This window comes from Dermacentor andersoni, chromosome 3 (genome assembly GCF_023375885.2).
Source record: "Dermacentor andersoni chromosome 3, qqDerAnde1_hic_scaffold, whole genome shotgun sequence".
Lineage (NCBI taxonomy): Eukaryota > Metazoa > Arthropoda > Arachnida > Ixodida > Ixodidae > Dermacentor > Dermacentor andersoni.
Genome location: NC_092816.1, coordinates 66055523 through 66081666, shown reverse-complemented (window position 1 = coordinate 66081666; position 26144 = coordinate 66055523). Strand labels below are relative to the sequence as shown.

The 26144-nt window shown below is 43.5% G+C and overlaps 1 protein-coding gene across 3 annotated transcripts in view; it reads left to right on the top strand.

Annotated features, from left to right (window-relative positions):
* LOC126545971 (2',3'-cyclic-nucleotide 3'-phosphodiesterase-like) overlaps positions 1–24061 on the top strand; it is a 52809-nt gene extending 28748 nt beyond the window's left edge. For all 3 annotated transcript variants that reach the window (XM_050194024.3, XM_055062470.2, XM_050194032.3), the window contains 6 exons: positions 2981–3137; positions 8601–8775; positions 15742–15851; positions 20880–21165; positions 21935–22217; positions 23578–24061. In XM_050194024.3, coding sequence (XP_050049981.2) covers positions 2981–3137; positions 8601–8775; positions 15742–15851; positions 20880–21165; positions 21935–22217; positions 23578–23677 — 1111 coding nt within the window. In that variant the 3' untranslated portion in view covers positions 23678–24061. The remainder of the gene's footprint in view (positions 1–2980; positions 3138–8600; positions 8776–15741; positions 15852–20879; positions 21166–21934; positions 22218–23577) is intronic.
* The last annotated feature ends 2083 nt before the right edge of the window (positions 24062–26144 follow it).

Sequence of the window (26144 nt, the reverse complement as noted above, 5' to 3'; positions counted from 1 at the left end):
ATTCTGCTTCACCAGTCACTAGAATTTAACTCTCTCTAAGATATAACATATTTAATGAAAATCTGTCCAGGGGTTATCTCTGAAAGGCATTTCTGTGCTTTACATATGTTCGAATAGGTGGCATTGTAGTTGGTCCCGAGCTAATTAAAAAGCTTCCTCTTAACTGCCTCCGCTTGTTACCTGCTTCCAGTTTTGCATGCTTGTCATGGGTTTCACATGAATCCCCCAGTCGTTCGCGCCGCCGCTGGCTGCGTTGCAGGTTCTACTATTGATGCAGAAGCGGCACGCCTATAACGTCGCCTCTGCTGGCGAGTAGAACGGTTCCGCCGAGAAAGAGCATGCAAGGTTTTGTTGATTTTTTCACGTGCTTTCACGGCCTATGATGCAGGCAAAATGTACGCCGCGTGATCAATTACGAACAGCACACATGTGTTTACAAGGCTCAGTCCTGGTGAAACGACCTTTAAAGAGGACACTAATGAGAAGGATTATTCAATCAGCATTCGTTAATTACCCTTCTGCAATACCAAAACAGCCACTCTCACTGTGAGAATAGATGCTTAGGTAGGTAAAAGAATACACAAAAGCGTACGACTGGTTGCAATGCTGCCATGAGCTTCCTGCGTCAACTTGTCGTGACTTCTTTTATTTTGGTGGCATCTGCTTGTATCTGTAGTTTTACATTGTATTCTGAGAGAGCCAAAAGAGATCTTGAAACTGCAAAGCTTTTTGAAACTTATCAAGTTACAAGAAGATTAACAGAATGACAACTGTCCAAGTATAACGAAATACTCTGAAATCTGTGGCATAACAGAGTTTAAAAAACATACTTTACCAGTTAAAGCCTACTCAGGTGTTTCTTTTTGGTGTTCTTTTGAAAAGCCCCACACCAGGCCACGTAGCAAATTTTTGGTTATGCGCTGGAAGTTGTTACGTGCCCTCTAAGAAGTGTTCTACTGCAAGAATTCTTCAAATTCATTAATAGCAGAGATATGTTTGAAGTGCTGTGAACCTATGATTTCATGAGGTGAGCATCATCACCAACATAGACACTGTCTTCACTTGCCCCGTCTGGCCTCCGCAAGCGAAATCCCTTCCCTGATCTCTCTCGCACTGGAGCATGACAAATACGTCGCGAGCCTCGCCTTATTTTTTTTCGCCGTCTCGTGCGTTCTTGTTGAGTGTTACTTGCGTAGATGTGTTCTGCGACGATCTCTTCGGTGATACCATTGCCTTCTCTTGACGAAGTGCTTAACCAGCCAATCAGCTCATTCGATTTTGCTCAGCCAGCCAACCAGCTCACGCTTGACAGCTGAGGTGGTACTATCGCAAAAAGTGATTGTCACAGAATACGTTCCCTGGTGGCAGTCTCGCACGCGAGCTGATTTGTCTCGTTTCATGCAGCTGACGATTTTGTTCCCTCTGCATGAGAACAGCCGATTAGTGGTATAAGTCAGTGCCACAATTGCGAGCACTGACATAGGCATGAGAGGACGACAGAGCGTGATCGCGGGGCTGGAACACAGTAAAAAATGGTGGTTTCTTTCTCTGTGTGCGCGACTGCACTACGTGGGAACAGGCAGATGAAACGGAAGTGCATCTCTTTTGCTATGGTATGAAATAAAACAAAAACACGGGGACATTCAGTTGGTATGTTTTATTTCTCTAAACTTTAATTTGTCTATTGAAGCAAGAGGTTAAACGAATAAACAAATAACTGATATTGCCTTGAATAATTCTCGAAGCCTCGTGTCACTAAGAGTGATGTCACAGCATGGCCATTAACGTAGGCGCACTTAGGTGATTAATGTCAACTCTCCAGCTGGGAGCGCGGCACCCTCGAGAAGGGCAAACGGCATTTGGTTTGAAATTTAAGCTCTTTCCATGGTGTGTAGAGGTGTAATATTTATCAGACATGATCATTAGCACGCCTTGTCTGTACTGTGCTTGTCGGCCCAAAATGACCAGATCTGGTGAGGGGCCCCTTAATAGATCAAAGTCAGCAGTTATTGGAGATGAAACGCAGGTACTACATGATTTTGTCGTCATAAGTAGGAGATGTGCAGTAGAAAAGTATTGTAATGTATTCAACTGGTAGCCTGTGGTCTATCTTACTAGCAAAATGGGTACCAATGAAAGATGAACGTAATTGAAGAAGGGCGATAATTACATGGAAATCTGAGGTCATGAAGTTTACGGACATAGGATCTGCTTTGGTCAGTTAAGGTGACATAGGAATAATTGGACATCTCTGTCAGGAATGTCTATCTTGCTGCTTGGCTTAAAAGTAGGACAATCAACTGCAGGGGGTGCTGTGTGAGCACGTTTTATTGCACATACTCTATTCAAATGGTGCTGTTATTCGGTCATTTGCACTTAAGTGACCATGTGCGTTTCACAACATGTAACTTTCATTAAGTCATTCATTGTTTGGTTATTGTTAGCTGCAGAAAGAAAGATGATGAGGGCACCTGCAGAGTATTTTGCATATCACAGTCTAAACTATGCTGTGCCAGACATTCAAACTGTAGTGTGGAACCAGTCGTCCCACTGTGAGGCAAAAATTTAGTTATTGGGTTTTACATGGCAAAACCACGATATGATTACAGCGTTATGGTCATTATAAGTTATGCTGTAGGGGGGGGGGGGGGGGGGGGGGGCTGGCTCCTGATAAATTTCGGTTACCTGAGGTTCTTTAATGTGCACTCCATGCATAACACTCGGGCGTTTTTGTATTTCGCTTCCATCCAAATTCGCTCACTGTGGCCAGGATTTGACCTCGTGCCCTCGGGCTTAACAGTGCGATGCCAAAGCCACTACGTCGCCATGACAGGTCTCTGCAGGGTACTGTGCGTTGTCACTTGAGAAGGTTGGTTCCACCCTGCTGCCCAGTTTTCGATCTGTAAATAATGGCCGTAAATCTGATGACCATAAATCTGTTGCTGATCACGCACAGTTAAACTCTGTCTGGGCGTTGCAGGATTACTGAGTACATGCAGCAGAATGAGCCAGTCATCATCAACAGGAACACCAACATGACAGTGTGGGAGACGTCCCAGTACCTAAAGATAGCTGCTATGTATGGCTATACGGTGATCATCCTTGATATCGACAAGAACTTTATATTGAAGCCTGAGGTAAGTGCCGTGTGGACTTCTGTTGCCAGTAGGGCAATTCTTTTTTTTACCTACACTGGCTAAACGAGTGTAGCTAGTGTAAGAAATCGGCATTTTCTTTTTAATTTGTGTAGAAAAAGTAGCTCCATTCACCTACACGAAGCCATTTTTTAGAGCTGTAGTGTAGTATGAAAACTACTTTCTACACTGCGGTTTCAATGAGTGTAGGCAGCAGATAACATGCAATTAGGTTGGCATTGCAAATCCAAGGCGCCCTTTTGTCTGTGACTATCGGTGCTGATTGGTGCTGATATAGTGATGATAGTGAATGTCGCTGCAACGAGGTGATGGCATGAAAATAGGTCACAGAGGAAGGTGAGCTAATCTTCTAAGAAGATGAAATTGTCTTACTCATGAGTGATGCAGACTGTTTCAGACTCCAGGCTGTATTATAGGCATAAAAAAGTTGTCTTTGTGCACTGTGCATTCGCGATGTATTTAGCTGCAGCTTTTCTAGATTTGTTGATAAAAGGAAACTCGTACATTGGCATTTACTTTCAGGCAAGGGTGTGTGTGTGTGTGTGTGTGTGTGTGTGTGTGTGTGTGTGTGTGTGTGTGTGTGTGTGTGTGTGTGTGTGTGTGTGTGTGTGTGTGTGTGTGTGTGTGTGTGTGTGTGTGTGTGTGTGTGTGTGTGTGTGTGTACACACACACGCAGGAAAGAGACGACGAACTTTTTGGAAGTAGTCTTTTCGGCTGGTGGACCAGCCTTCGTCAGAGTACAATAACGCATGTTACACAGCTTTAAAGGAGCCGTATCACGAGCAGACGGTGCGCTATCTGCACTCAATATACCATACACTGCGCATCATAAATCATTATCATTGCGCATTATAAATTATTATCAATGACACGCATTTTGGAATACAAGAAATGAAATGCAGATGTGTTCAGGATGCAATATATACAAACATGACTCTCAGGTAACTGCCAGCGGTTACCATGATTATGTGTAGTGAAAACGAAATGACTTACACATGCAGATACAAAGGCATGATGTTTAGCACATGGCATCTCTAAGTGCAACCTCGAATTATCTAAAAATTGACATGTTAAGCATACAACTTTGAGCCACAGCGACATACGTCAAAAAAGCCACATGTAAAAGAAAACGAGAGAGAGAAAAAAGCGTTGAAATGATATATGTACACTGTGTGGGAAGTGTATATTTGTGCTCAATCTAAAGTTAGACAGGTTAGTTTTCCTTTGTTTTCATTTATTCCGGACGAGACTGTTAAATTTGTGAATCGGGTAAGATTTGCAAAGCTCGCAGTCATGGTTGGTGCGGAATACAGATTCGAGTATTGTTACCTTGAGATTGTTAAATGAGTGGCCCAGCATGTTAACACGTTTCGAGAGTGGTAGATTTGGTTGGGATTTGGCATGCGACCTGTGGTTGTTAAAACGGATCCTGAAAGGTGTTTCAGTCTGGCCTATGTATTGCATGTGGCAAGTGCCGCACTCGAGCAAGTACACTACGTTATATGAATCACAGTTGAAACTGCCTTTAATAGTGAACACAAATTGGCTGGCTGTGCTGGTGGCAGTCAATGTAGGTGTTATATGAGCGCATACTTTGCAATGTGGTTTATTGCAGCGGCTGCAACCGGTCGGGTTAGAAGTGGCGATTTTTGAAGACGTTAGTATGTCACCTGTGTTTTTCGAACGTCTATACACGACGCGAGGTGGCTCAGGAAAAATGGCTTTTAACCTGTCACTTTGGGTGAGAATGTTATAGTGTTATCGGAGTATGCCCGAGACCTTATGGTTAGATGCGGAATGTGTGAGTATCAAATTAGCCGACTGGGAGCCACGGGGCTTGTTTCTGCCTTTAAGAAAGTCAATCTGGTCATATCCTGCCGCTCGGTGTATCGTGTCATCGATCATCTTTTCTGGATATTTACGGTTGAGAAGTTTCTTTTTGAGTTCCTGGCAACAAGAATTAAAGTCGTCTTCTTCGGAACATATGCGCTTAAAGCGCTGTGCCTGGCTATATGGAATCGCAGTCTTGCAATGATGCACGTGGCTGCTTTCAAAATGAACAAATTGATGATTATCAGTTGGCTTTTTGTAAAGTTTTGTGATTAGGCGTCCATCGGCAATAGTAATCGTGATGTCAAGGAAGTCTACAGACGACGATGAGTAATGATGTGTGAATTTGATAGCGAGGTGTGCCTGGTTGAATGCCGCAATGAAGTTTAAGAGTTCTGTTTCGCTATGCGTCCAAATACAAAATATATCGTCGATGCAGCGTTTAAAGTAGATAGGCTTTAGTCGTACACTATTAAGGAACGCGTCTTCGAGCACTCACATGAAGACGTTCGCATAGTTAGGACCTATTTTCGTTCCCATCGATGTTCCACTAATTTGTACATAATGAGAATTATTAAATTCGAAGTCGTTAAACTCGAGAACTAACTTAAGCAGGACCTCAAGGGTTGAGCTATCAACCGGGCTATTACACTGGAGGTGTTCATAGGATTTCAAGACAGCCTGAATGCCATCCCTATGGGGAATATTCGTGTAGAGGGAAGTGACATCCATCGTCACCAGAAGCGAGCCTTCAGAAATGATTAGATCTATTATGTCATTAAGAAAAGCATTAGTATCCTTAATGAAAGAAGAAAATGTGGCTGGAATAAATTTGATTAGACTGTCGACGTAACAAGAGATGTTTTCTGTGACTGTTCTGATGCCGGATACAATGGGACTGCCTGGATTACCTGGTTTATGTATCTTGGGCAGCAGGTAAAAGCGTCCGGCTATTGGACTAAGTGGGATCAAGGAGCGTGCTGTTTTATCGTCGATCTTCTGCTGCTTCACCAATGCTTTTATGGTATCCTTAATGATGGAAAGGAATTCGTCGGTAGGATCAGAGGGAAGTTCTTTATAAAATGTGCCGTCAGATAACTGTCTTACGACTTCTTTTTTGTAATTTTCTTTTGTCATTATCACGACCGAGCCACCCTTGTCCACCGGTTTAATAACAATATCATCGAGTGTGCTTAGGCTTCTAAGAGCATCGGATTCGCTAGTGGAAAGATTTCTCTGGAATGGGGCGCGTCTTGTAGCTGTCGAGCATGTCACGAGAAACAGCTTTGATATATAGGTCTAGGCATTTGTCCCGTTGCGAGGCAGGCGTCCAGTGTGTCACGGACGGTATAGTTCGGTGATCCTGTTTGCTGCTAGCGCGGTCATGAAAATATTCTTTTGAGTCTTAAGTTTCGGGAGAAGTTTTCAATGTCTTTCATTAACTGGAATTCGTCAAAGCCCCCGGCGGCTGGGCAGAAATTGAGGCCTTTTGAAAGAACCCTTTCTTCCGTACAGAAGCGTAACATGGGAAAGGTACAGGCACAGCGCTTTAAGCGCATATGTTCCGAAGAAGACGATTTTTATTCTTGTTGCCAGGAACTCAAAAAGAAACTTCTCAACCGTAAATATCCAGAAAAGATTATCGATGACGCGATACACAGAGCGGCAGGATATGACCGGATTGACTTTCTTAAAGGCAGAAACAAGCCCAGTGGCTCCCAGTCGGCTAATTTGATACTCGTACATTCCGCATAACCCAAGGTCTCAGGCATACTCCGTAAACACTATAACATTCTCACTCAAAGTGACAGGTTAAAAGCCATTTTTCCTGAGCCACCTCGTGTCGTGTATAGACGTTCGAAAAACACAGGTGACATACTAACGTCTTCAAAAATCGCCACTTCTAACCCGACCGGTTGCAGCCGCTGCAATAAACCACGTTGCAAAGTATGCGCTCATATAACACCTACATTGACTGCTACCAGCACAGCCAGCCAATTCGTGTTCACTATTAAAGGCAGTTTCAATTGTGATTCATATAACGTAGTGTACTTGTTCGAGTGCGGCACTTGCCACATGCAATACATAGGCCAGACTGAAACGCCTTTCAGGATCCGTTTTAACAACCACAGGTCGCATGCCAAATCCCAACCAAATCTACCACTCTCGAAACATGTTAACATGCCGGGCCACTCATTTAACAATCTCAAAGTAACAATACGCGAATCTTACCTGATTAACAAATTTAACACTGTCTCGTCCGAAATAAAGGAAAACAAAGGAAAACTAACCTGTCTAACTTTAGATTGAGCACAAATATACACTTCCCACACAGTGTACATATATCATTTCAACGCTTTTTTCTCTCTCTCGTTTTTTTTTACATGTGTCTTTTTTGACGTATGTCGCTGTGGCTCGAAGTTGTACGCTTAACATGTCAATTTTTAGATAATTCGAGGTTGCACTTAGAGATGCCATGTGCTAAACATCACGCCTTTGTATCTGCATGTGTACGTCATTTCGTTTTCACTACACATAATCATGGTAACCGCTGGCACTTGCCCGAGAGTCATGTTTGTATATATTGTATCCTGAACACATCTGCATTTCATTGTTTGTATCCCAAAATGCGTGTCATTGATAATCATTTATGATGCACAATGATAATGATTTATGATGCGCAGTGTATGGTCTATTGAGTGCAGATAGCGCGCCCTCTGCTCGTGATACGGCTCCTTTAAAGCTGTGTATGTGTTGTACATGCGTTACTGTACTCTGACGAAGGCTGGTCCACCAGCCGAAAACGTTAAGTAAAGAAGACTTCCAAAAAGTTCGTCTCTTTCCTGTGTATGTTACGTTAGGTCCTGCGTGCTGAACTTTGAAGAAACTCCCTATATATATATATAATACACGCAGCCAGTTACTGTGAAGTCAGGCGAAGTGCGGAGCCAGGTGCTTTTCATCTGCTGATGCAGAAGACATCACGCAGTCAGCTCTGAATGGCTATAGTCTAGTAAGCCAAGCACAATATACGACGCTATAGCCTCTACCCAGCATTGCACTCATCTGCATGAGCCTGCACGAAGTGTAGGTAAAAAAAAAAGCCCTGGAGTTACAATACATACTACAGCTTTTCTTTTCGTTTTAAGTACATTGTTTGCTTAGCGACAAATTGTGCATTTACTGAATAGCGCTTTTTCTTGTCGGAATTATGTTGACATTCCTTGGCCAAGAGTTCGAAAATTTATTTAGAATATGTTTTCATTTAGCAAATTGGTGTCACTTTCGCTATAGCTATAAAAGAAAAGAATGGCAACACCGATTTTCAATCCTTGTCCTTGACAACATAAATGTTGTGTTGAAACGTTGCAGAATTTACTCGGCACATTTTATTTCTTGAAACATGGTGGATAATTTCAAAAGCTTTTCAACCATCGCTTTCCCGACTACGTAGAAATAATCTTGACACCATGAGCAATGATGCCAGTTAACGAATTTTCTCTCGCGTCTAGTAGCTGATTTTAGGCTTGTTCAACTGTTGGCGGGTCTCATTTGGGCAGGAAACCGTGACAGGACCAGTTTGACATGACAGGACCAACATTGACGTGTCTGCAGGTTCTAGCAGTAACCAACAGCAAGGGGCTGGACCAACATTACATGAAGAATCGACTGAAGCAGTGGGAGCATGTGTACCCGTACGCAATGGGCTGGTCGTCTAGGCCTCGCGATGCTGCATCCCTGCTGCGTCGTTACAAGAAGCTGGTTGCTGAGCTCATCAATGGCGACAAGAGTGAGCGATTCATATGAGTGCACCAGGGATCGCAAAGATAAATGTAGAAATGACTGCTTTCGTAGATACTGTAAATCCACTGGGCTTTTTTTTTTTTTCAAGACCAACTTTTTGCAGTTAGTCGCGGAAATTTGGCAACGTCTCGCAGACAGTACTTTTGGTGACATGGCCTCGTCCATCATCTGATTGAGCTATGTCAAATGCTCGGTTGCCATAGTCGGAAGTTCGTATCCCTCTGTAAGGCATTTTTTTCTTCTTTTTTTTTGACGATAGTGAGCTTGAGTTTAACCTCCTCTAGTGCACTACATCTGCATGCTTGGAGTGACGCCTGACACTGGCAAAAGATGCCGAGAGTGAGTGGGGCTTTACCAATCCAGGTACAACCAAATTAGGAAGGCCCACTAAGCTTGAACACACACTCCCTCACCAGAACAGGAATTGGCCACCCTGGTGCAGTATTCGGACACTACCTTCCTGATGAATTCTACAAATAATCCATGGCCCCCAGTCGCCAGCAGCTGTAGAGCACCTGACCAACGTGGCAGTCAGACGTGCAATGCAGCAGGGGGTCCTAGGAATCTGGGTGCGGACGGCCGCTAATGGAAACTGACCCTGTCAACCTTTAACAGCCGAACTCTGTCGAGTGAGGCTAGCTTAGCAGGACTCTTTCAGGAACTATCAGACGTTGTTTGGGATATCATCGGCCTTAGTGAGATTAGAACAATTGGATAGGCTTATACCTTGCTGAATAATGGCCATGTCCTCTGCTATAGAGCTCTCCCAGATAAGCAGCAATATGGGGTAGGATTCCTATTCCATAAGGTCGTAGCGGGCAACATTGATGAATTCTGCAGCATTACTGAGAGGGTAGCAGTAGTCGTAATCAAACTTAATAAGAGGTATAGATTAAAGGTAGTACAAGCGTACACTCCAACATCCAGTCACAATGGTGATGAAGTAGATCAGTTTTATGAAGATGTTGAATTAGCGATGAGAAAAGTGCAAACTCGGTATACTGTAGTAACAGCCGGGTGACTTCAATGCAAAAGTGGGGAAAAGGCAGGCTGGGGAACAAGCAATCGGAAACTATGGCATCTGTTCTAGGAATGCTAGAGGAAAGATGCTGGTAGAATTCACAGAAAGGAATAAGCTTCAAATAATGAACACCTTTTTCATGAAGCATAGTAATAGAAAGTGGACCTGGAAAAGCACTAATGGAGAAATAAGAAGTGGAATTGATTTCATACTTTCTGCCGACCTCAGCATAGTGCAGGATGTAGAAGTGATAGGGTAAAGTGCAGTGATCATAGGTTAGTGAGGGCTAGGATTCACCTCAGTTTGAAGAAAGAGCAAAATTTGTCAAGAAGAAACAGGTCAACCTGGAGACAGTAAGGGTAAAAACAAACAAATTCAGGCTGGTACTTGCAAACAAATATGCAGCTTTAGAACAGAGAGATGATGATGACATAGAGATAATGAATGAAACTGTAACTAAGCTGGCTTCAGAGGCAGCTATTGAAGTGGGAGTCAAGGCACCAAGGCAACCAGTAGGGCAAGCTCTCCCAAGTAACAAAGGACCTAATAAAGAAACGACAAAAATGAAAGTGCCCAACTCAAGAGATCGGACATAATTCGCAGCGCTGTTAAAACTGATCAACATGGCAAAATAATTGAGATTCGAAACTATAACGTGAGAAAGACTGAAAAAGCCGTAAAAAACAGACTAGCGATCAGGTGAGAAGGGCCTTACAAGACATGAAATGAGGAAGAGCGGCAGGAGAAAATGGAATAACAATCAATTTAATCACAGATGGAGGAGGCATAAAGCTTGGAAAACTGGCGGCTCTTTATACGAAGTGTCTATCGACTGCAAGGGTCCCAGAGAACTGGAAGAATGCAAGCATTATACTAATCCACAAAAAGGGAGACATTAAAGAATTGAATAATTATAGGCCCATTAACTTACTCCTAGCATTATATATAATATTCACCAAAATAATCTCCAGTAGAATAAGGGCAACACTGGACTTTAGTCAACCAAGGGAACAGTCTGGCTTCAGGAAGGGATACTCTATAGAGGTCCATGTCATTAATCAGGTAATCGAGAAATCCGCAGAGTATAATAAGCCTCTCTGTATGGCTTTCATAGATTACGAAAAGGCATTTGATTCAGTAGATGCCAGCAGTCATAGAGGCATTACGCAATTAAGGAATACAGACCGCTTACGTAAATACCTTGGAAAATATCTCGGAGGTTCCACAGCTACCTTAATTCTACACAAGAAAAGCAGGAAGGTACCTAAAAAAGGGGGTCAGACAGGGAGACACAATCTCTCCAATGCTATTCACTGCGTGTTTGGAAGAATTAAGTATTCAAGGTATTAAACTGGGAAGGCTTAGGAGTAAGGATCAATGGCGAATATCTCCGCAACCTTGAATTTGCTGATGACATTGTTCTATTCAGCAACACTGCAGACGAGTTGCAAGAAATTATTGAGTGCCTTAACAGAGAGAAAAGATAATGATGAATAGCCGGGCAAGGGAACAAGAGTTCAGGATCTCCAGTCAGTCTCTAGAGTCTGTGAAGGAGTACATTTACCTAGGTCAACTAATCATAGGGAACCCCGATCATGAGAAGGAAACTCGTAGAAGAATAAAAATTGGTTGGATCATGTACGGCAGACATCGTCAGCTCCTGACTGGAAGCTTACCATTATAATTGAAAAGGAAGTTGTGCAATTTTATTGGTGCTGACATATGGGGCAGAGACTTGCAGATTGACAAAGAAGCTCGAGACCAAGTTGAGGACCGCGCAAAGAGTGATGGAAGGAAGAATGCTAGGCATAACTTTAAGAGACAGAAAGAGATCGGTTTGGATCGGAGAGCAAACGAGTATAGCCAATATTCTAATGGACATTAAGAGAAAAAAAAATGGAGCTGGGCAGGTCATGTAATGCGCAGGTTTGATAACCATTAGACTATTAGGGTTACAGAACGGGTACCAAGAGAAGGGAAACGCAGTTGAGGATGGCAGAAGACTAGGTGGAGCAATGAAATGAGAAAATTCGCAAGTGCTAGTTGGAATCGGTTGGCACAGGACAAGGGTAATTGGAGATCGCAGGAAGACGCCTTCGTCCTGCAGCGGACATAAAATTGGCTAATGATGATGATAGAAGGTAGCTCTGCTCTGAACGAATTGTTCGGCAGGTAATACCCGAAATATCACTCCTAGTGAAAATTAAATGTATATATGATTTACGGTGTCTGTGAAAGAGAGAAGAGAATAAGAAAACGCAATGAGGAAAACCAGACTTGCGTCCGGTTTGCTACCCTACACAGGGAGAAAGGTGGTTAAAAGATAAAAAGAGGAAAAAGGAGAGAGAACGTCTTAGTAAATTTGTTTAAGCATATGTGTGGCATATGCCGATAGGGAGCAAGCAGGAAATGATGCAGGACGGGAAACTTGTGGGCTTGCAAACTTCCAGTCTGTGTTATTTTCACTATTGATAGCCTCTGTACGGTGCTAGCAACACCCCAAAATTAGGGGAAGAAAGAGTATATCCGTGAGTATGTGCATATGTAGTCGAGCGTGTGTTGAGGTGGCTTCACTGCAATAGGAGACCTTATAAGAGGAAGCCCACTTTAATTCTCTGTCTTTTTAAATGCACTAAACACAAAAATGCTTTCACTTGGATGAGTAAATTACCCTTCTGTAACGTCAAGAATGCCACTCAGTCCATGAGAAGCTTGGTCAGCCAGAAAAGGTGCAAGTAGGAAAGACGGGTGGTGACTCCGCTTTGAAGTCCCCATACCATCTTGCAGGGACACCATGGATTTCGATGGCGTTTGCTAATGCCTAGTTAATTGCTTATCGGTAAAAATGCACTACGTTGTGTTCTATCTAGAGGAGCCAAAGATTTTGTATAAGTTTCGGGAACTTTCGCTACCCTCCCATCAAACGACCTTCAAGTTTACTTTCAAGTTTATTCTCTCTTTCAATTTCATATACAGCATCCAAACACGCATTGCCACATCAGGAGGGAGGCTAAAGGCTGTGTATGCCTGACGAGGCCTACCCTCCTGTTGGTGATAAACAGTGCATTTGAGACGACAACAAGCTTTCTTCGAAGGTAACATTAATATCGCACAAAAAAGGAACATCCACAATTCTGTACAGTATATAAATGCAAAAACTGAAATCCGTAATGTTATACTTATGTACCGCCACTCGTCCTAAATTCAAACATTGACCTTCATTTTCACTTCTAATAATAAGCCCATTATTACTACATTAACGAAAATAGGCTTCAAAAGATAATTTAACAGTCTAAGCTGATTTCGTGTTTCTCTTTGAGTCTCGCTAAGCAATAAATGGTTTTCTCTCCAGTAAGAATCTCTATAAGCAGAAGCCTAGTTTGAATTATTTCCACGTTTTGAATTGACTACCATATTTGCATGTGTCAAAGCGTGCACCTTCTTTCTTCTGTTTTTTTTAAGGCTGCACATGAGGCAGGCTTATGGCTACTCAACGAAGCATCGAACTGTGCCCTAACTGCTATGCAGAATAAGACAACCACTGGCGGCCAACTGTGAAAACGTTTACAGTCGTTACTTTTTTGGACACTGAAGATGTCTGAATAATCGGGTAGTCCTAAGAAACAAATTGTAATGCAAAAATCGATTTTGTAGTTTTCTTTTTCTTTTTTTAGCTCCAGCCCAGCAGATTTGTTTGCAGTCTTTTGTTCAGTGTTTAGCTCCATTAATATAACACACTTGAGATTTCAGGATGGCCGAGGCTCTTCGCTCACATCATGCACTCTTCGTGCAGACCGATGGGTGTTGCGAGTCTCTGTGCTGATACCCATGCACGCAACCTTTTCTGCAACATTGTCAGTTCAGACTGTGATGCGCAAAATTAGATTGGAACTTTATTGGCTTTATACCCACACCCGAGCCTGTGCCAATCCATCCAGGAAGCGCAAGCTTGATTGTTAGGTGTTCACACTAGCTGCCAGCTTGTCGCCCAAGGACCGAAACTCTGCTTCACTCACATGGCTGCCAGTCCAGTCTGTGCACGTGATCCCAGACCCAATCATCGATGTTGTCTACTCCTACCAACATTTTAAACGGGAATTTCCTGCGATTGCTTGCCACCTGCCGGCTAGGCCTACAGCCAGTGCCACATAGTCGAATCGGCGACCAAAGTTGCAGTTCAGTTCCACCTAGTTTAATCCAGCTCATCTCCAGCGCTTCCATGTGGGATATGATGATGGTGACTGCCACTGTCGGCAGGCCAACTAGTGCCATCTAGTAGTCTGTGACGCTCAGTGAAACCTTTTTTTTTTTTTTTTCAGGGTTTTTGACATTCCAAAGTGGGGGTCCGGGCCTTGCACAAGTAAATACGGTAGTCCATTTGGAAGCCATTATGGCGACTGCACAGGGCCATTGTGAATGAACAGTAGTCTAACAAAGCCCCATCTGAAGGGATCTAATGTTGGCTCACTCACTTTGTATACCAGCGCTGTGCCATTTGCACTATCAAGATATTGGGTCAGGTTTTATTTAATACCTTTTGATACAGTATGCAGTATGTGTTTTGAACACTGACAATGATTGCACTAGCTATTGGTCAAGGAATTCGTGTGTCATACTGGTTCTGTCATCAGTGTCAAAAGAGAGAACAGACAAAAACAAACCCCACATTTTTGTATTCTGTTCATGTTTATGTGCAAGCAGAGTGAATATGCTTCATTAGGGTATGCAATACTCATAAATGATTTCAGGCAGTTTATCTAGCAAAATAATTTGAGAGTGCATTTTTTCTGAAGTGTTTCTTGAACTTAGGCATGCGACATGTACTGTCTCCTGCCAAGAGCACTGAAATCTGTGCAGTCGCATCACTGTGGCAATGCAGGAAAAGCAGCCATATAGCGTATGTACACTTAAAAACTATACATGTGGGTACCACTATCTCCCGCCTATGGATTCTCAATTATCACCCGAACTTTTCAGCTACCCGCCGTGGTTGCTCAGTGGCTATGGTGTTGGGCTGCTGAGCACAAGGTCGCGGGATCGAATCCCGGCCACGGTGGCCGCATTTCGATGGGGGCGAAATGCGAAAACACCCGTGTGCTTCGATTTAGGTGCACGTTAAAGAACCCCAGGTGGTAAAGTTTCCGGAGTCCTTTCACTACGGCGTGCCTCATAATGAGAAAGTGGTTTTGGCACGTTAAACCTCATAATTTAATTTTTTAAACTTTTCAGCAGTGCTGGCAACAACACATTGGTTAGGAAACTGTCTGACCAACCTTATACTGTAATGAAAAGCACCTAGTGGGAAAATATGCCATGCATACCTGTTAAGCTTTATGATTTTGTCGTAAAGTGCTTAGTTTTCAAAGCTCATCTACAAGTCTGAGAAGTATAATAGCTTTACGATTACGATTGTTTCATTTAAGAACAAGGGTACCACTGCAGGCAGGGCGCTTCTTTGTGGTAGGGGCCGGCAGCTCTTGAGCTTCCTTTTTATTGGAAATGAGGAAGCAAAGCAGCAGCAAGGAGAGGACTAAAAAAGTAATGTGAAAGGATAGATTCTAAATCTTCTGTGCTTACCTATCCCAGAAAACAAGAAGTACCTAAGCAGAAACAGGCTTCGAATGCTTGGAAATGGGGCAAGAAAAACACATGCATACAAAAAAACAACTTTGCAGGCAACTATGACACCTCTCAAAGTGTCAAATCAATCTGAAAAACCAGCAATAGAAATAGAAAGCAATACGAACCCCTTTGTGTTGTTTGTTTGTTTTGTTGCCAACGAGTTCCATTTAAGCAGAGTCTGCAGCATTTCTGGTACTTCAAGGAGACATGGGGCGTAATGAAAATGTTGTCAAGCATATGTTACTATTGCACCGTTTGGATTTATCCTGCCAGTTGATGCTCAAGTGCCCAACCTGCTTTCATTTGCAGGCATAGGGCTCAAGCCTGTCCAGTGGACGCAGTTCTTCCCCTTCTGTGTCGCAAGAGTGTGCTGGTTTGGACGGGATGAGCGCGATAGGGAGTACTGCCACAGTGAACTGGTATGGGTCAAGCACTGTCTCGAATACAGTAAGAAATGGATGGTTAGGCACTAAAGGGACACTAAAGGTTAATATTAAGTCAACGTGGACTGTTCAAATACCATCTCAGAAACCTCGAAACACTTGTTTCATGCAAAGAAGAGACTTATTTTAAGAGAAAATTCATTCTGAAGCGTCCGCGTACCTCTAGCACAGTTCAAATCGCCCGCCCTCCGATCGAGGAGTGGTGACGTCATGGTCTCATAGGGACGTAGCCCCGTCGGTGAATAAAAGGGCGCCCGCAGGTGGCACTACGGCTTTTCTGTGCAAAACGCAAACGCGCTGCCAGAAACAGAGCCAAGTAGGAGCCGACAGCAGCGCGAAAGTAACTATGGTGGCTAGCGGAAGGGAAAGCACGTAACGTTAAGCTGGTTCTTTATTTTATGACGCCAACTTTGACGCTCGTTGCAATGGACGACTCTGACAATGACAGATTGGCTCGCAATGCTGGGCTCGACTTCAGCGATTTAAGCACGATGACTTCAGCGATTTAAGCATGATGAACGTGACCTGCTGCTGAGGGTTCGCGCTGCCGCAGTCATTGTGTACTACTACGACGGCGGCCTGCTTTGAAAGACATTCCACACGACTTCAGTAAGTCGTCGTTAAACTTGTAATCCTCTGGACGAAAGTTCACCAAACGCACTACGTGATTTTTCAGCTCTTTGCCAGCGCGCTGTGGCAGAGGTACGGCATTTAACCACTTCGAATGGAGAGGTTCACTCGTTGGCACACAGTGATAAGTAACATTGGATTCGTCACTGCAACTGCCCTTGGCCAAGTTCCGTGGACCGTTGGCGCATCCCACGACATCACATGAATGTGGCATTCTTGCTGCTTGTTCCAAATGCAAGTTTCGCGAGCCAGCAGAACCAGCGCAGCACGACGCGATAACGAAACAACTGAAACTTCAAAGCGTGTGTGGCGCAGTCGAGCAAAAGCGAAACCTCTCGATCACCCATGCTACTCAAGGGTAACGTCAAAATATTATTTTTTTTAGAATCGAATAGTAGACAAGTATCGTTTTCTTCCATCTTATAATCTAATGAAATGATCTTTTTAATACGAATAATTGAGTACTAGTGAAATAAATTATGATGAGGAGTGCCTTTGTCATCAGGCTAGTACCGGAATGTCGCTGGGAGTCTCAAATCGTGTCATGAATTTACCTCACTTTCTCGGTTACTAAAGCTCTGTTTGCGATTACATTGACGCCTTAGACGTTTTAGAGCATTGCTTTATCACTTTAACTTGACTTCATAGTAACCTTTAGTGTCCCTTTAAAGCTCTGGCACAGGAGGAATGAAAAGGTCAACACATGTGCTTACTATAAACAAGAAAATAGTAAAAAGTCAGCCACAGGAATGAAAAAGTGTCTTAAGGTTGAGGTGAAGATAGCGATTTCATTAAGCTATGGGAATAAATAGCATCTTATGGTTGAGAAGTGCCATAACAGTAATGGCGTTGTTAAAGTAGGGACAGTGGGGCGAGCTGGTTTGGTAACATAATTATAAAACAGCACCATGAATGCAGAGAAAAAGATACGGAAAAGAAAAACAGAAGAACATTTTAAAATTAACCGATGATTATGAGACTCCTAATGCGAAATTTGAGTGCAGCTCTATACGGGTTTTCATTTCGCAACATATTGGCTGGCGTGGACAATGTCTTGTGTGGCACATTCCAAACGGAGTGCAGTGTGGCGTGACTGCCTCGCTAATCGGGAAATTGCGAGAGGCAGTGTGTGTGGGTTACACATGGGCACGGTTCACAGCAACCGCCGCATACCGATCTCCACTCATGCAGCGCTTTGGTGAACAGACAACACATAGAATGCGTTGATGCGTGCGCCTTCACGAACGGAGTGAAGGCAAGCGCATCAAGACACCCTAAGGACGTGTGCTAGCCTGGCGCCATCTTGTAACCATCGTTGCCATAGTCTGTCTTGCGTGGCACAGCGCTTTTACTTTGCCATACCCTCCTCCTCTGCTTTTCCCCTCATGGCTCATCTGCACCCTCCTCCTACGCTTTTCTCTTCGCGCTCTCTTCCCTCTTGCCGTCTTTCATCGTGTAATCAATGTGCATGTCCCCGCAAAAGGAGCGGAGGCAAGGGAGCGCATCGAGGCACCCTAACAATGCGCATTGCTCTGGCGCTATCTAATAGCCATTGTCACCATAGTCAGCATTGTGCGGGACTACGCTTGTGTTCTCATGCTTTTGCTCTATCTTCCTCCTCCACTTTCCGACTGATTGTGCCATTGCCCCCTCCTCGTCCGCTTTCTTCCTCACGCTCTCTCCGCTCTCGTCATCTTTCATCGCCCGCAGCGCTCTGCGTTTGCTCTCATCTTTCACTGTGCTCATTCGCTTGGTTACGAGGTACGACACCAATGCTGACGCAGGAACGGGTGCCTAAGGCCCAAATTCTGAAACCTTAGGAAGCCTTCATCGTGTTTAGGCCACCTTATGTCAATTCTGAAAGCTTCCTTCTAAAGGCGTCCTTAATACATGCTTCCTTGGCACTCTCTTACCGTAGCTAGGCCCGAAGCTACCTTCATGCTTCCTTTCCTTGCTGGTTTCGCTGAACGAGGGCCTTTTCGCAATGTTTGCCCACGTGATGCTCATCTGCGCACATGCAATTACTTTCCGGTGGCCGGCTGGCCGGTGTGGAGAAAACGGCGGCTGCGAGTTTGAGCAGGCAGTAATGCTCTCTATTCAAAGTGCAAAGTACAAGCAAACTTTGTCTGTGGTCTCCAAGATACCGCAGGGCATGCGTTGGTTGCTGCACAGACCGTTGAATCTCTAAGCCATATTGAGCTAGTACAGCTTCTTTTGTTAAGCCTACAGCAACAAAAAATTGAGAGCTGATCTGAGGAACAGCGCCCAACTGTCACCAATAGGTTACTGCCGAAGCATCATGAGAGAAATCTAAAGCAAATGTAACTATCAGTTGAGAACGGAAGGGCGAAACAGCACAAAGTGAGAACTTAGTATATCTGAACAAAGCGGCATCCCTCGCAAGGTGTCCTCGTTGCCTTTCACAAGGCGTCCTTACGCGTGTTAGCGTTGAATGTTAATCAGGAAAAAGTGTATGTGTTTATATGTTACCATTATAATGTAAGAAAGGTATTCGGCGAAATAACTCTTGCTGAACAAAGAGGTTTCGTGACACTTATGACAGATACCCTTGAACTCTGACACATAGAATCTGTTCTATACCTAACGAAAGGGTTTCTTTCATGAGGGCGGGTGAAGGAAGCTTTCAGAATACACTTGCCTCCTCCATGCATCCTTCGCTGTAAGGAAGCAGGAAAGGCTCCTGGAATAAGGTTATAAAGTGGCCCAAGGAAAGGAAGGTTTCAGAATTTGGCCCTAAGAGGTTCGCTCTAAAAGCAAAACCGTGCACCATCCTGTTGTTTCCTTTATCTGTCTGGGTCTTTGGCACTGTTTTATTATTAATTCCATTAGCATACGCATAAGCTAGCCTTCAGTTATCCTCCACAAAGAATTGTGCTTGAACTAATATCTATAGAAAGTGCATACCCGTGTCACTGCTTGATGAGTTGGTGCTGCCTTCCCAAGAGCAGTTATTGTCTTCGTTGTTTTTTGCCGCTGTGAAAACTTCTCGATATAAAGCCAATGTTTGTGTTGTTCTTTCAGTTTCTTCTTTTGTCCATATTTTATACACCTAACCTTAAAGCATGAATCCTTATCGACTCGTTCAGCTTTCTATCATTCCAAGCTTCAGCATGGATTGTGCGTATGTTAAGGGCTCTCATAGCGGATGGCCTTTCTATTGGTAGCATTATTTTTTTTTAGCACTTGCTGTTGGGGGAGCCTGACAGTCTATATTTCCTTCATGCATCAGCAGGGTTGCAAATTGTGCCACAGTTGTATAGGCAAGATGACTGCATGTACCTAGCATAGTTGCTTAATAACCATGGTTTCAGTTTCTGGCTGCCACAACCACATTTCCAATGGAGGCAGAATGGAAAAAAAAGCTTGTGCTATATTTATGCATGTGTTAAAGAATTATGTGAGGTGGTAAAAAATTGTTTGCAGCATTTTGCTAGAGTGTCTCTTATTCCACCTGTTTACTTTTGTTCGTTAGACCAACGGTAAAATTGGACAAGTTCACTAGTCTGAGATATGCTGAGTGTGGCAGCAGTTTCGTGTATATCAGTTTCTCTTGGAAAAGACTGTGTTGCAAAATTACATGTCATCATTCAATATATCCTTAATAAATGTTGTGCTAAGTGTACAAAGTGTTCATGGATAATAAACAAACAATTTCCTACATTACCCTGCAGCTTTTTGTGAGTATTGTGTGTACATACCAGAGAAAGCAAGGGTGTGAGAAGTGTATTGCGAATTGAGTAAGGCGAGTGAGGAGGGGGAGGGGGTCAAAACTGTTGCTGCACTCTCCAGCCATGTTGTCTATAGATTATTGGTAGGTGAAATTGACATCTACAATGCCACTACCCTTCTTGCACAAAAGTTATGGTGGCAGTGTAAAGAAGGGAAGGAAATGTCACCATGTCATTCGTAACTTTTTCAGCAACGTTCAATTGGACATTCATGATCAGCTCGTGAGTGCTTAGGTGTGCTCGGATATTTTATTGCTTTGCCTTTTTTAGACACCTGCCACTCATTTACAAATGTAGTAGTTTGTCAAGCTTATGGCTATACTACGCTCTTCAGCTTCCAATAAAGACATCATCTTTCTCACCTGCCTTTCTCCAGTTGTCCTCCAGTATATACAAAAGATAGATGTGCTATGGGCAGTAGGTTGATTAGGAGTGTAAAGCACATGTCCATTCGCCATCTGTGGAAAATCTATGGATGTCTTGTTTAGTAGCCCAGACAATGTCAATGAGAAGCCTTAAAAGTTGCCTACAGACAGACTGTAAACATTTGTCTAAATACTTCCTACCCATTGAAATAAATTCCTCTGCGAGCTCAAGTGCTGTGTTTTTCAATATACATTTGCAGGTGAGGCACGCCTACGGCCGACGTGACACACTTTGTGCGTTTGGCTATGCTGTCACCCGAGGTTTTGTGTTTGCCATGGTGGATGTCGGTGAGAAAGTGGCATTACTCGGCAGTGAGGACAAAGCTGATGGAGGCGTAGAGGCAGTGACACGGCAGTTGTCCTTGAGCCTCGGCTTCCAAACGTGGGAAGAAGTCGCCTGCACTGTCGACATTTCCAAATTTACGCCCACGAAAGGTTGCACTGACGAAGGCAATTTATGCCTTGGAGACAAGGTTATTTTTAAAGGTAAAAGTGGGGACTTTAGTTTATCTATGCAATTCGGCTCTGAAATCCCCCCCACAAAACAGATACTTAGTATGAACCACGAGACACCTGAAAATGTCTACAGTCAGTGTCACAATTGTCTTATGACATTTGAAATATTCGCAATAGCTAGAAGGTCCAGCATGGCTGGGAGTTTCTCAATAGCAGAAAGTCTGTAAGTCAAATTGGAATTTGTACTGGATGAAGTTGAGAGTATGACGGAAACCCGTCTGGTCGGGATGATGCATACTTAAAAGGAAGAGGTCTGGACACCGACCAAAAATGGTTTAGAATAGTTATTTACATTTCGGCTCCCCCTGGGAGCCTTGTTCTCAACGGCCTTGTCCACGGGAGCCTTGTGAACAAGGCTCCCAGGGGGAGCTGAAATGTAAATAACTCTTTTAAACCATTTTGGTCAGTGTCCAGACCTCATCCTTTTAAGTATGGAATTTGTACTGTTCTGTTTTTTTTTTAAATATAATCCATTTAAGGTACAAGTAAGGTTGTCTAGACAGCTGAGTGGCTATACTAATGAATGCACTGAATAAGCGTGATGCAAAAAGAATGTAGTTTGACATATGTGCGTCAATAAGAAAAGTAGAGGGAAAACACTTACATTACCTGCATTATGAAAACTAGTAAACTGTGTGTGCCACTTGGTTACAAACTCAGAATTTTTTCCCAAAACCTGAACTGTCTATAATGCATGATTTCCTGATGTTGCCTACATTTCAATTTCCATCTTTTCAAGATGTGCCCCCGTCAAGGATCACCTTCATGCCCCTTGGCTTAACCGATGGGACTGAGTACAGCTACAGCAAGGCTGTTGCTGCTTCTTTGGAGCTACTGTCACCAAGGTTGCAATCTTGGTCTGAATCTGCCATGGTGGGGGTGAAATGTGCGAAGAGTGTCAGTGGCATTGAGGTTTATGGATCAGCGGCGCCAACTGATGATGCCTGCCTTCTGGTTGTTGACCGTGCGACCGTAAAGCTGGATGTTGTCTTCACAGGCTACTACCAGCCCCACACGACATCGTAAGATGCCATTTTCTCATTCTCACAACTTTCATCGACTAGGTTTTAATTGTGCACCAGTGGGCCCTTTTGATTTGTCATCCCAGTCTTTCCACAAATGCCTGAGATGCTGCACACCCAATTCTAGTTGGCTGAAATCACTGCCTTGGGTAGTCCAGGATTGTCAAGGATGGGTAATCAAAGAAGCCCAATGATGCACTGTGAAGGCTCGGCAGCTAATTCATCACCAGCCATGGGGGACTTTTTTGGCTTGAAAACAGAAAGCCCACTGTCTGTAGGAGTTTCATGTATCCGCGTTGCCTGAAAAAAGGCATGTCATTGTCTTCTACACTCCCCATGTAGTCAAGGTGAATATTTCCTTTGTGTAACAACCCCCTAAAGGGACTTTCAAAGGTCTCACAAATTGTTGTAAAGATAAATAACGAGAAGTTTCTAGGAACAAGAATTTCACAACCAGTTTATACCTTCGTATAAAGACTAGATTTTATTTCGCATCTTTGTTACGTAGCGGCAGTTATCTCAATATAGGCAAACACAGAAACCATGAGATTTGTCAGCATATATAGAGCAGTTTGCGATAGCTCAAGTATGCTGTACTAAAAAAGTGACACAATTAAAATGTGTGTGTGGGGCTGCACAAGTTTCCCAAGAATGTTAATGCACTTCATCAAAACTGAGACTTGGGCGAGTTGGCATGGTTCCATCTTAACAAAAAAACTGCGAAAAAGACGTGGGCTATTGAGCACCTCTGTTTGTCGTTTCTTTGATAGCCCACGTCTTTTTTTGTTCAGTTTTTTTTTGTTAAGATGAATGTTAATGCACTGGTGGATGGCAGAATGCCATATGGTTGAAGTTTTACTTATTTCATGTTGTTTTCACATATATAATAAAGTAATAAATAGAAAACCCCAATGTAAATTATCAGCAAGCTGAAGACACTTAATACTCCGGCTTACACCCCTCATGAGGCTCTTTTAGTTTGTGAACACTCTGGCCTTTACCAGACAGTTTATTTTGCTTCCATAGTCCGTGCCCACTACTTGTGTGCATTCTTTTTTTTTGGGGTTGGGGGGGGGGGGGGTGATGAAGCCATTGTAATGCAAATAAAAAAAAGGAAAACTGAACATCACGGGCACTACCTAGCATCTGTGGCGTTCGGTCTTCTGTTCTCTCTGTCTGGTTTCTTTTAGTGCTACATTGGCTTCACCAGGTATGCTCGTATCATCCTGGATACACATGCTACACTGATGGCCGGGCAATGATATGTGCAGTTTAGTAAGGAGAATTTCTCTCTGTCCTATCTAAAATGTGGACTTGCTTCCAATTTAACCTGGCTTGAACTGCTTTTTATTCCATTCAGGCTCGGTGGCCGCAGCTCGTCAGGTGCACAAAATACTAGCTCCACAAGACGGCCATACAATAGTGGTGGTCGTTACAGAGCTTTCAACCGACCTCGCTGAGTGTGACAGTGCCTTGGTGCTAGTGCATCTGCAGTCACCAAAGACGGCGTATTGAGATGGATACTCCACCATCGTACATGACTTGCAAGTGCCAGAGACTGGAGGCCCTCAAGTTATGTTGCAACATTCATGCTCACTGATGCCAACACCTTTCTACGCTTTATAAAAATGCTATTTATCACATCGTGAACTGAGCAAAGATTAATAGCAAGCATAAAAAAGGAATACAATGTACAGGTCTACTATTTCACACTGTGATAAGCTGCGCCTATCGTTCTGTGATTTGAGATTTTTCTGTCTAATGAATGCCCTCGAAATGTGTATATGTGGCAGCTAATCACTATTGTGTACACTTCTGTTGAATAAAATTTTTACTCTTGGTAACCAGACTTTGATCTCGTGGTTTCAGCTCTAAACAGCCTAAAATTGGAAGTAAAATGTGGCACTTCAGCAGCATGTCACTGCATGCACACACATATATTTTCCAGGCTTCGGTAAGCAAGTAACATACCTTAGCGAAGCACCTGCATGGTTCTCAATTACTGTTATTTTTGTGCAGTCTACCGTTGTATATAAAAAAAAAATCATAAACATTGTTTTTTGCACAAGCAAACATAGTAAGAAATTCTTCTCTGTTGTATAATTCAACCCTGGAAAATGTTTTGTAACAAATGCTTGATGCAGCAAATGCTTTTGAACTGTTCAAAAACCTTGCAAAAAACTATACGTACCACTTTCCTGGCATCCCGAACTTTACACTTAACGCGAAAATCGGTTGTAGTCTGCGTGACTGAAAGGTGGTATCGGAAATGGCCGATGGCGCAAAGAGTAAAAACATGTCAAAGATGCTCTGATTGACATGAAATTGACTCCCCCGCACGAATCTTCTCTCCTTTCCACCCCTCCGACATCTGAGGAGGGGTGGAATCTACCTCACGAATGCCAGTGCTATCACGCCAAGCACAACACCGTAAAGCCGTCTGTCGCTTCTGGATAGACATCTAGAATATGCTACAGTACATACAGTACTGGCCGCCATTGGACAGGCCGCCATTGGAATATGAACCTGGCAACGTTTAACGCTAGAACGTTATCTAGTGAGGCGAGTCTAGCAGTGCTATTGGAGGAATTAGAGGGCAGTAAATGGGATATAATAGGGCTCAGTGAAGTTAGGAGGACGAAAGAAGCATATACAGTGCTGAAAAGCGGGCACGTCCTGTGCTACCGGGCTTAGCGGAAAGACGAGAACTAGGAGTCGGATTCCTGATTAATAAGAACATAGCTGGTAACATACAGGAATTCTATAGCATTAACGAGAGGGTGGCATGTCTTGTTGTGAAACTTAATAAGAGGTACAAAATGAAGGTTGTACAGGTCTACGCCCCTACATCTAGTCATGATGACCAGGAAGTCGAAAGCTTCTATGAAGACGTGGAATCGGCGATGGGTAAAGTCAAAACAAAATACAGTATACTGATGGGCGATTTCAATGCCAGGGTAGGCAAGAAGCAGGCCGGAGACAAGTCAGTGGGGGGATATGGCATAGGCTCTAGGAATAGCAGAGGAGAGTTATTAGTAGAGTTTGCAGAACAGAATAATATGCGGATAATGAATACCTTTTTCCGCAAGCGGGTTGGCCGAAAGTGGACGTGGAGGAGCCCGAACAGTGAGACTAGAAATTAAATCGACTTCATACTCTGCGCGAACCCTGGCATCATACAAGATGTAGACGTGCTCGGCAAGGTGCGCTGCAGTGACCATAGGATGGTAAGAACTCGAATTAGCCTTGACTTGAGGAGGGAACGGAAGAAACTGGTACATAAGAAGCCAATCAATGAGTTAGCGGTAAGAGGGAAACTAGAGGAATTCCGGATCAAGCTACAGAACAGGTATTCGGCTTTAACCCAGGAAGAGGACCGTAGTGTTGAAGCAATGAATGACAATCTTATGGGCATCATTAAGGAGTGCGCAATAGAAGTCGGTGGTAACGCCGTTAAACAGGAAACCAGTAAGCTATCGCAGGAGACGAAAGATCTGATCAAGAAACACCAATGTATGAAAGCCTCTAACCCTACAGCTAGAATAGAACTGGCAGAACTTTCTAAGTTAATCAACAAGCGTAAGACAGCGGACATAAGGAACTATAATATGGATAGAATTGAACAGGCTCTCAAGAACGGAGGAAGCCTAAAAGCAGTGAAGAAGAAACTAGGAATAGGCAAGAATCAGATGTGTGCGTTAAGAGACAAAGCGGGCAATATCGTTACTAATATGGATGAGATAGTTCAAGTGGCTGAAGAGTTTTATAGAGATTTATACAGTACCAGTAACACCCACGACGATAAGGTGAGAGAGAATAGTCTAGAGGAACTTGAAATCCCACAAGTAACACCGGAAGAGGTAAAGAACGCCTTGGGAGCTATGCAAAGGGGGAAGGCAGCTGGGGAGGATCAGGTAACAGCAGATT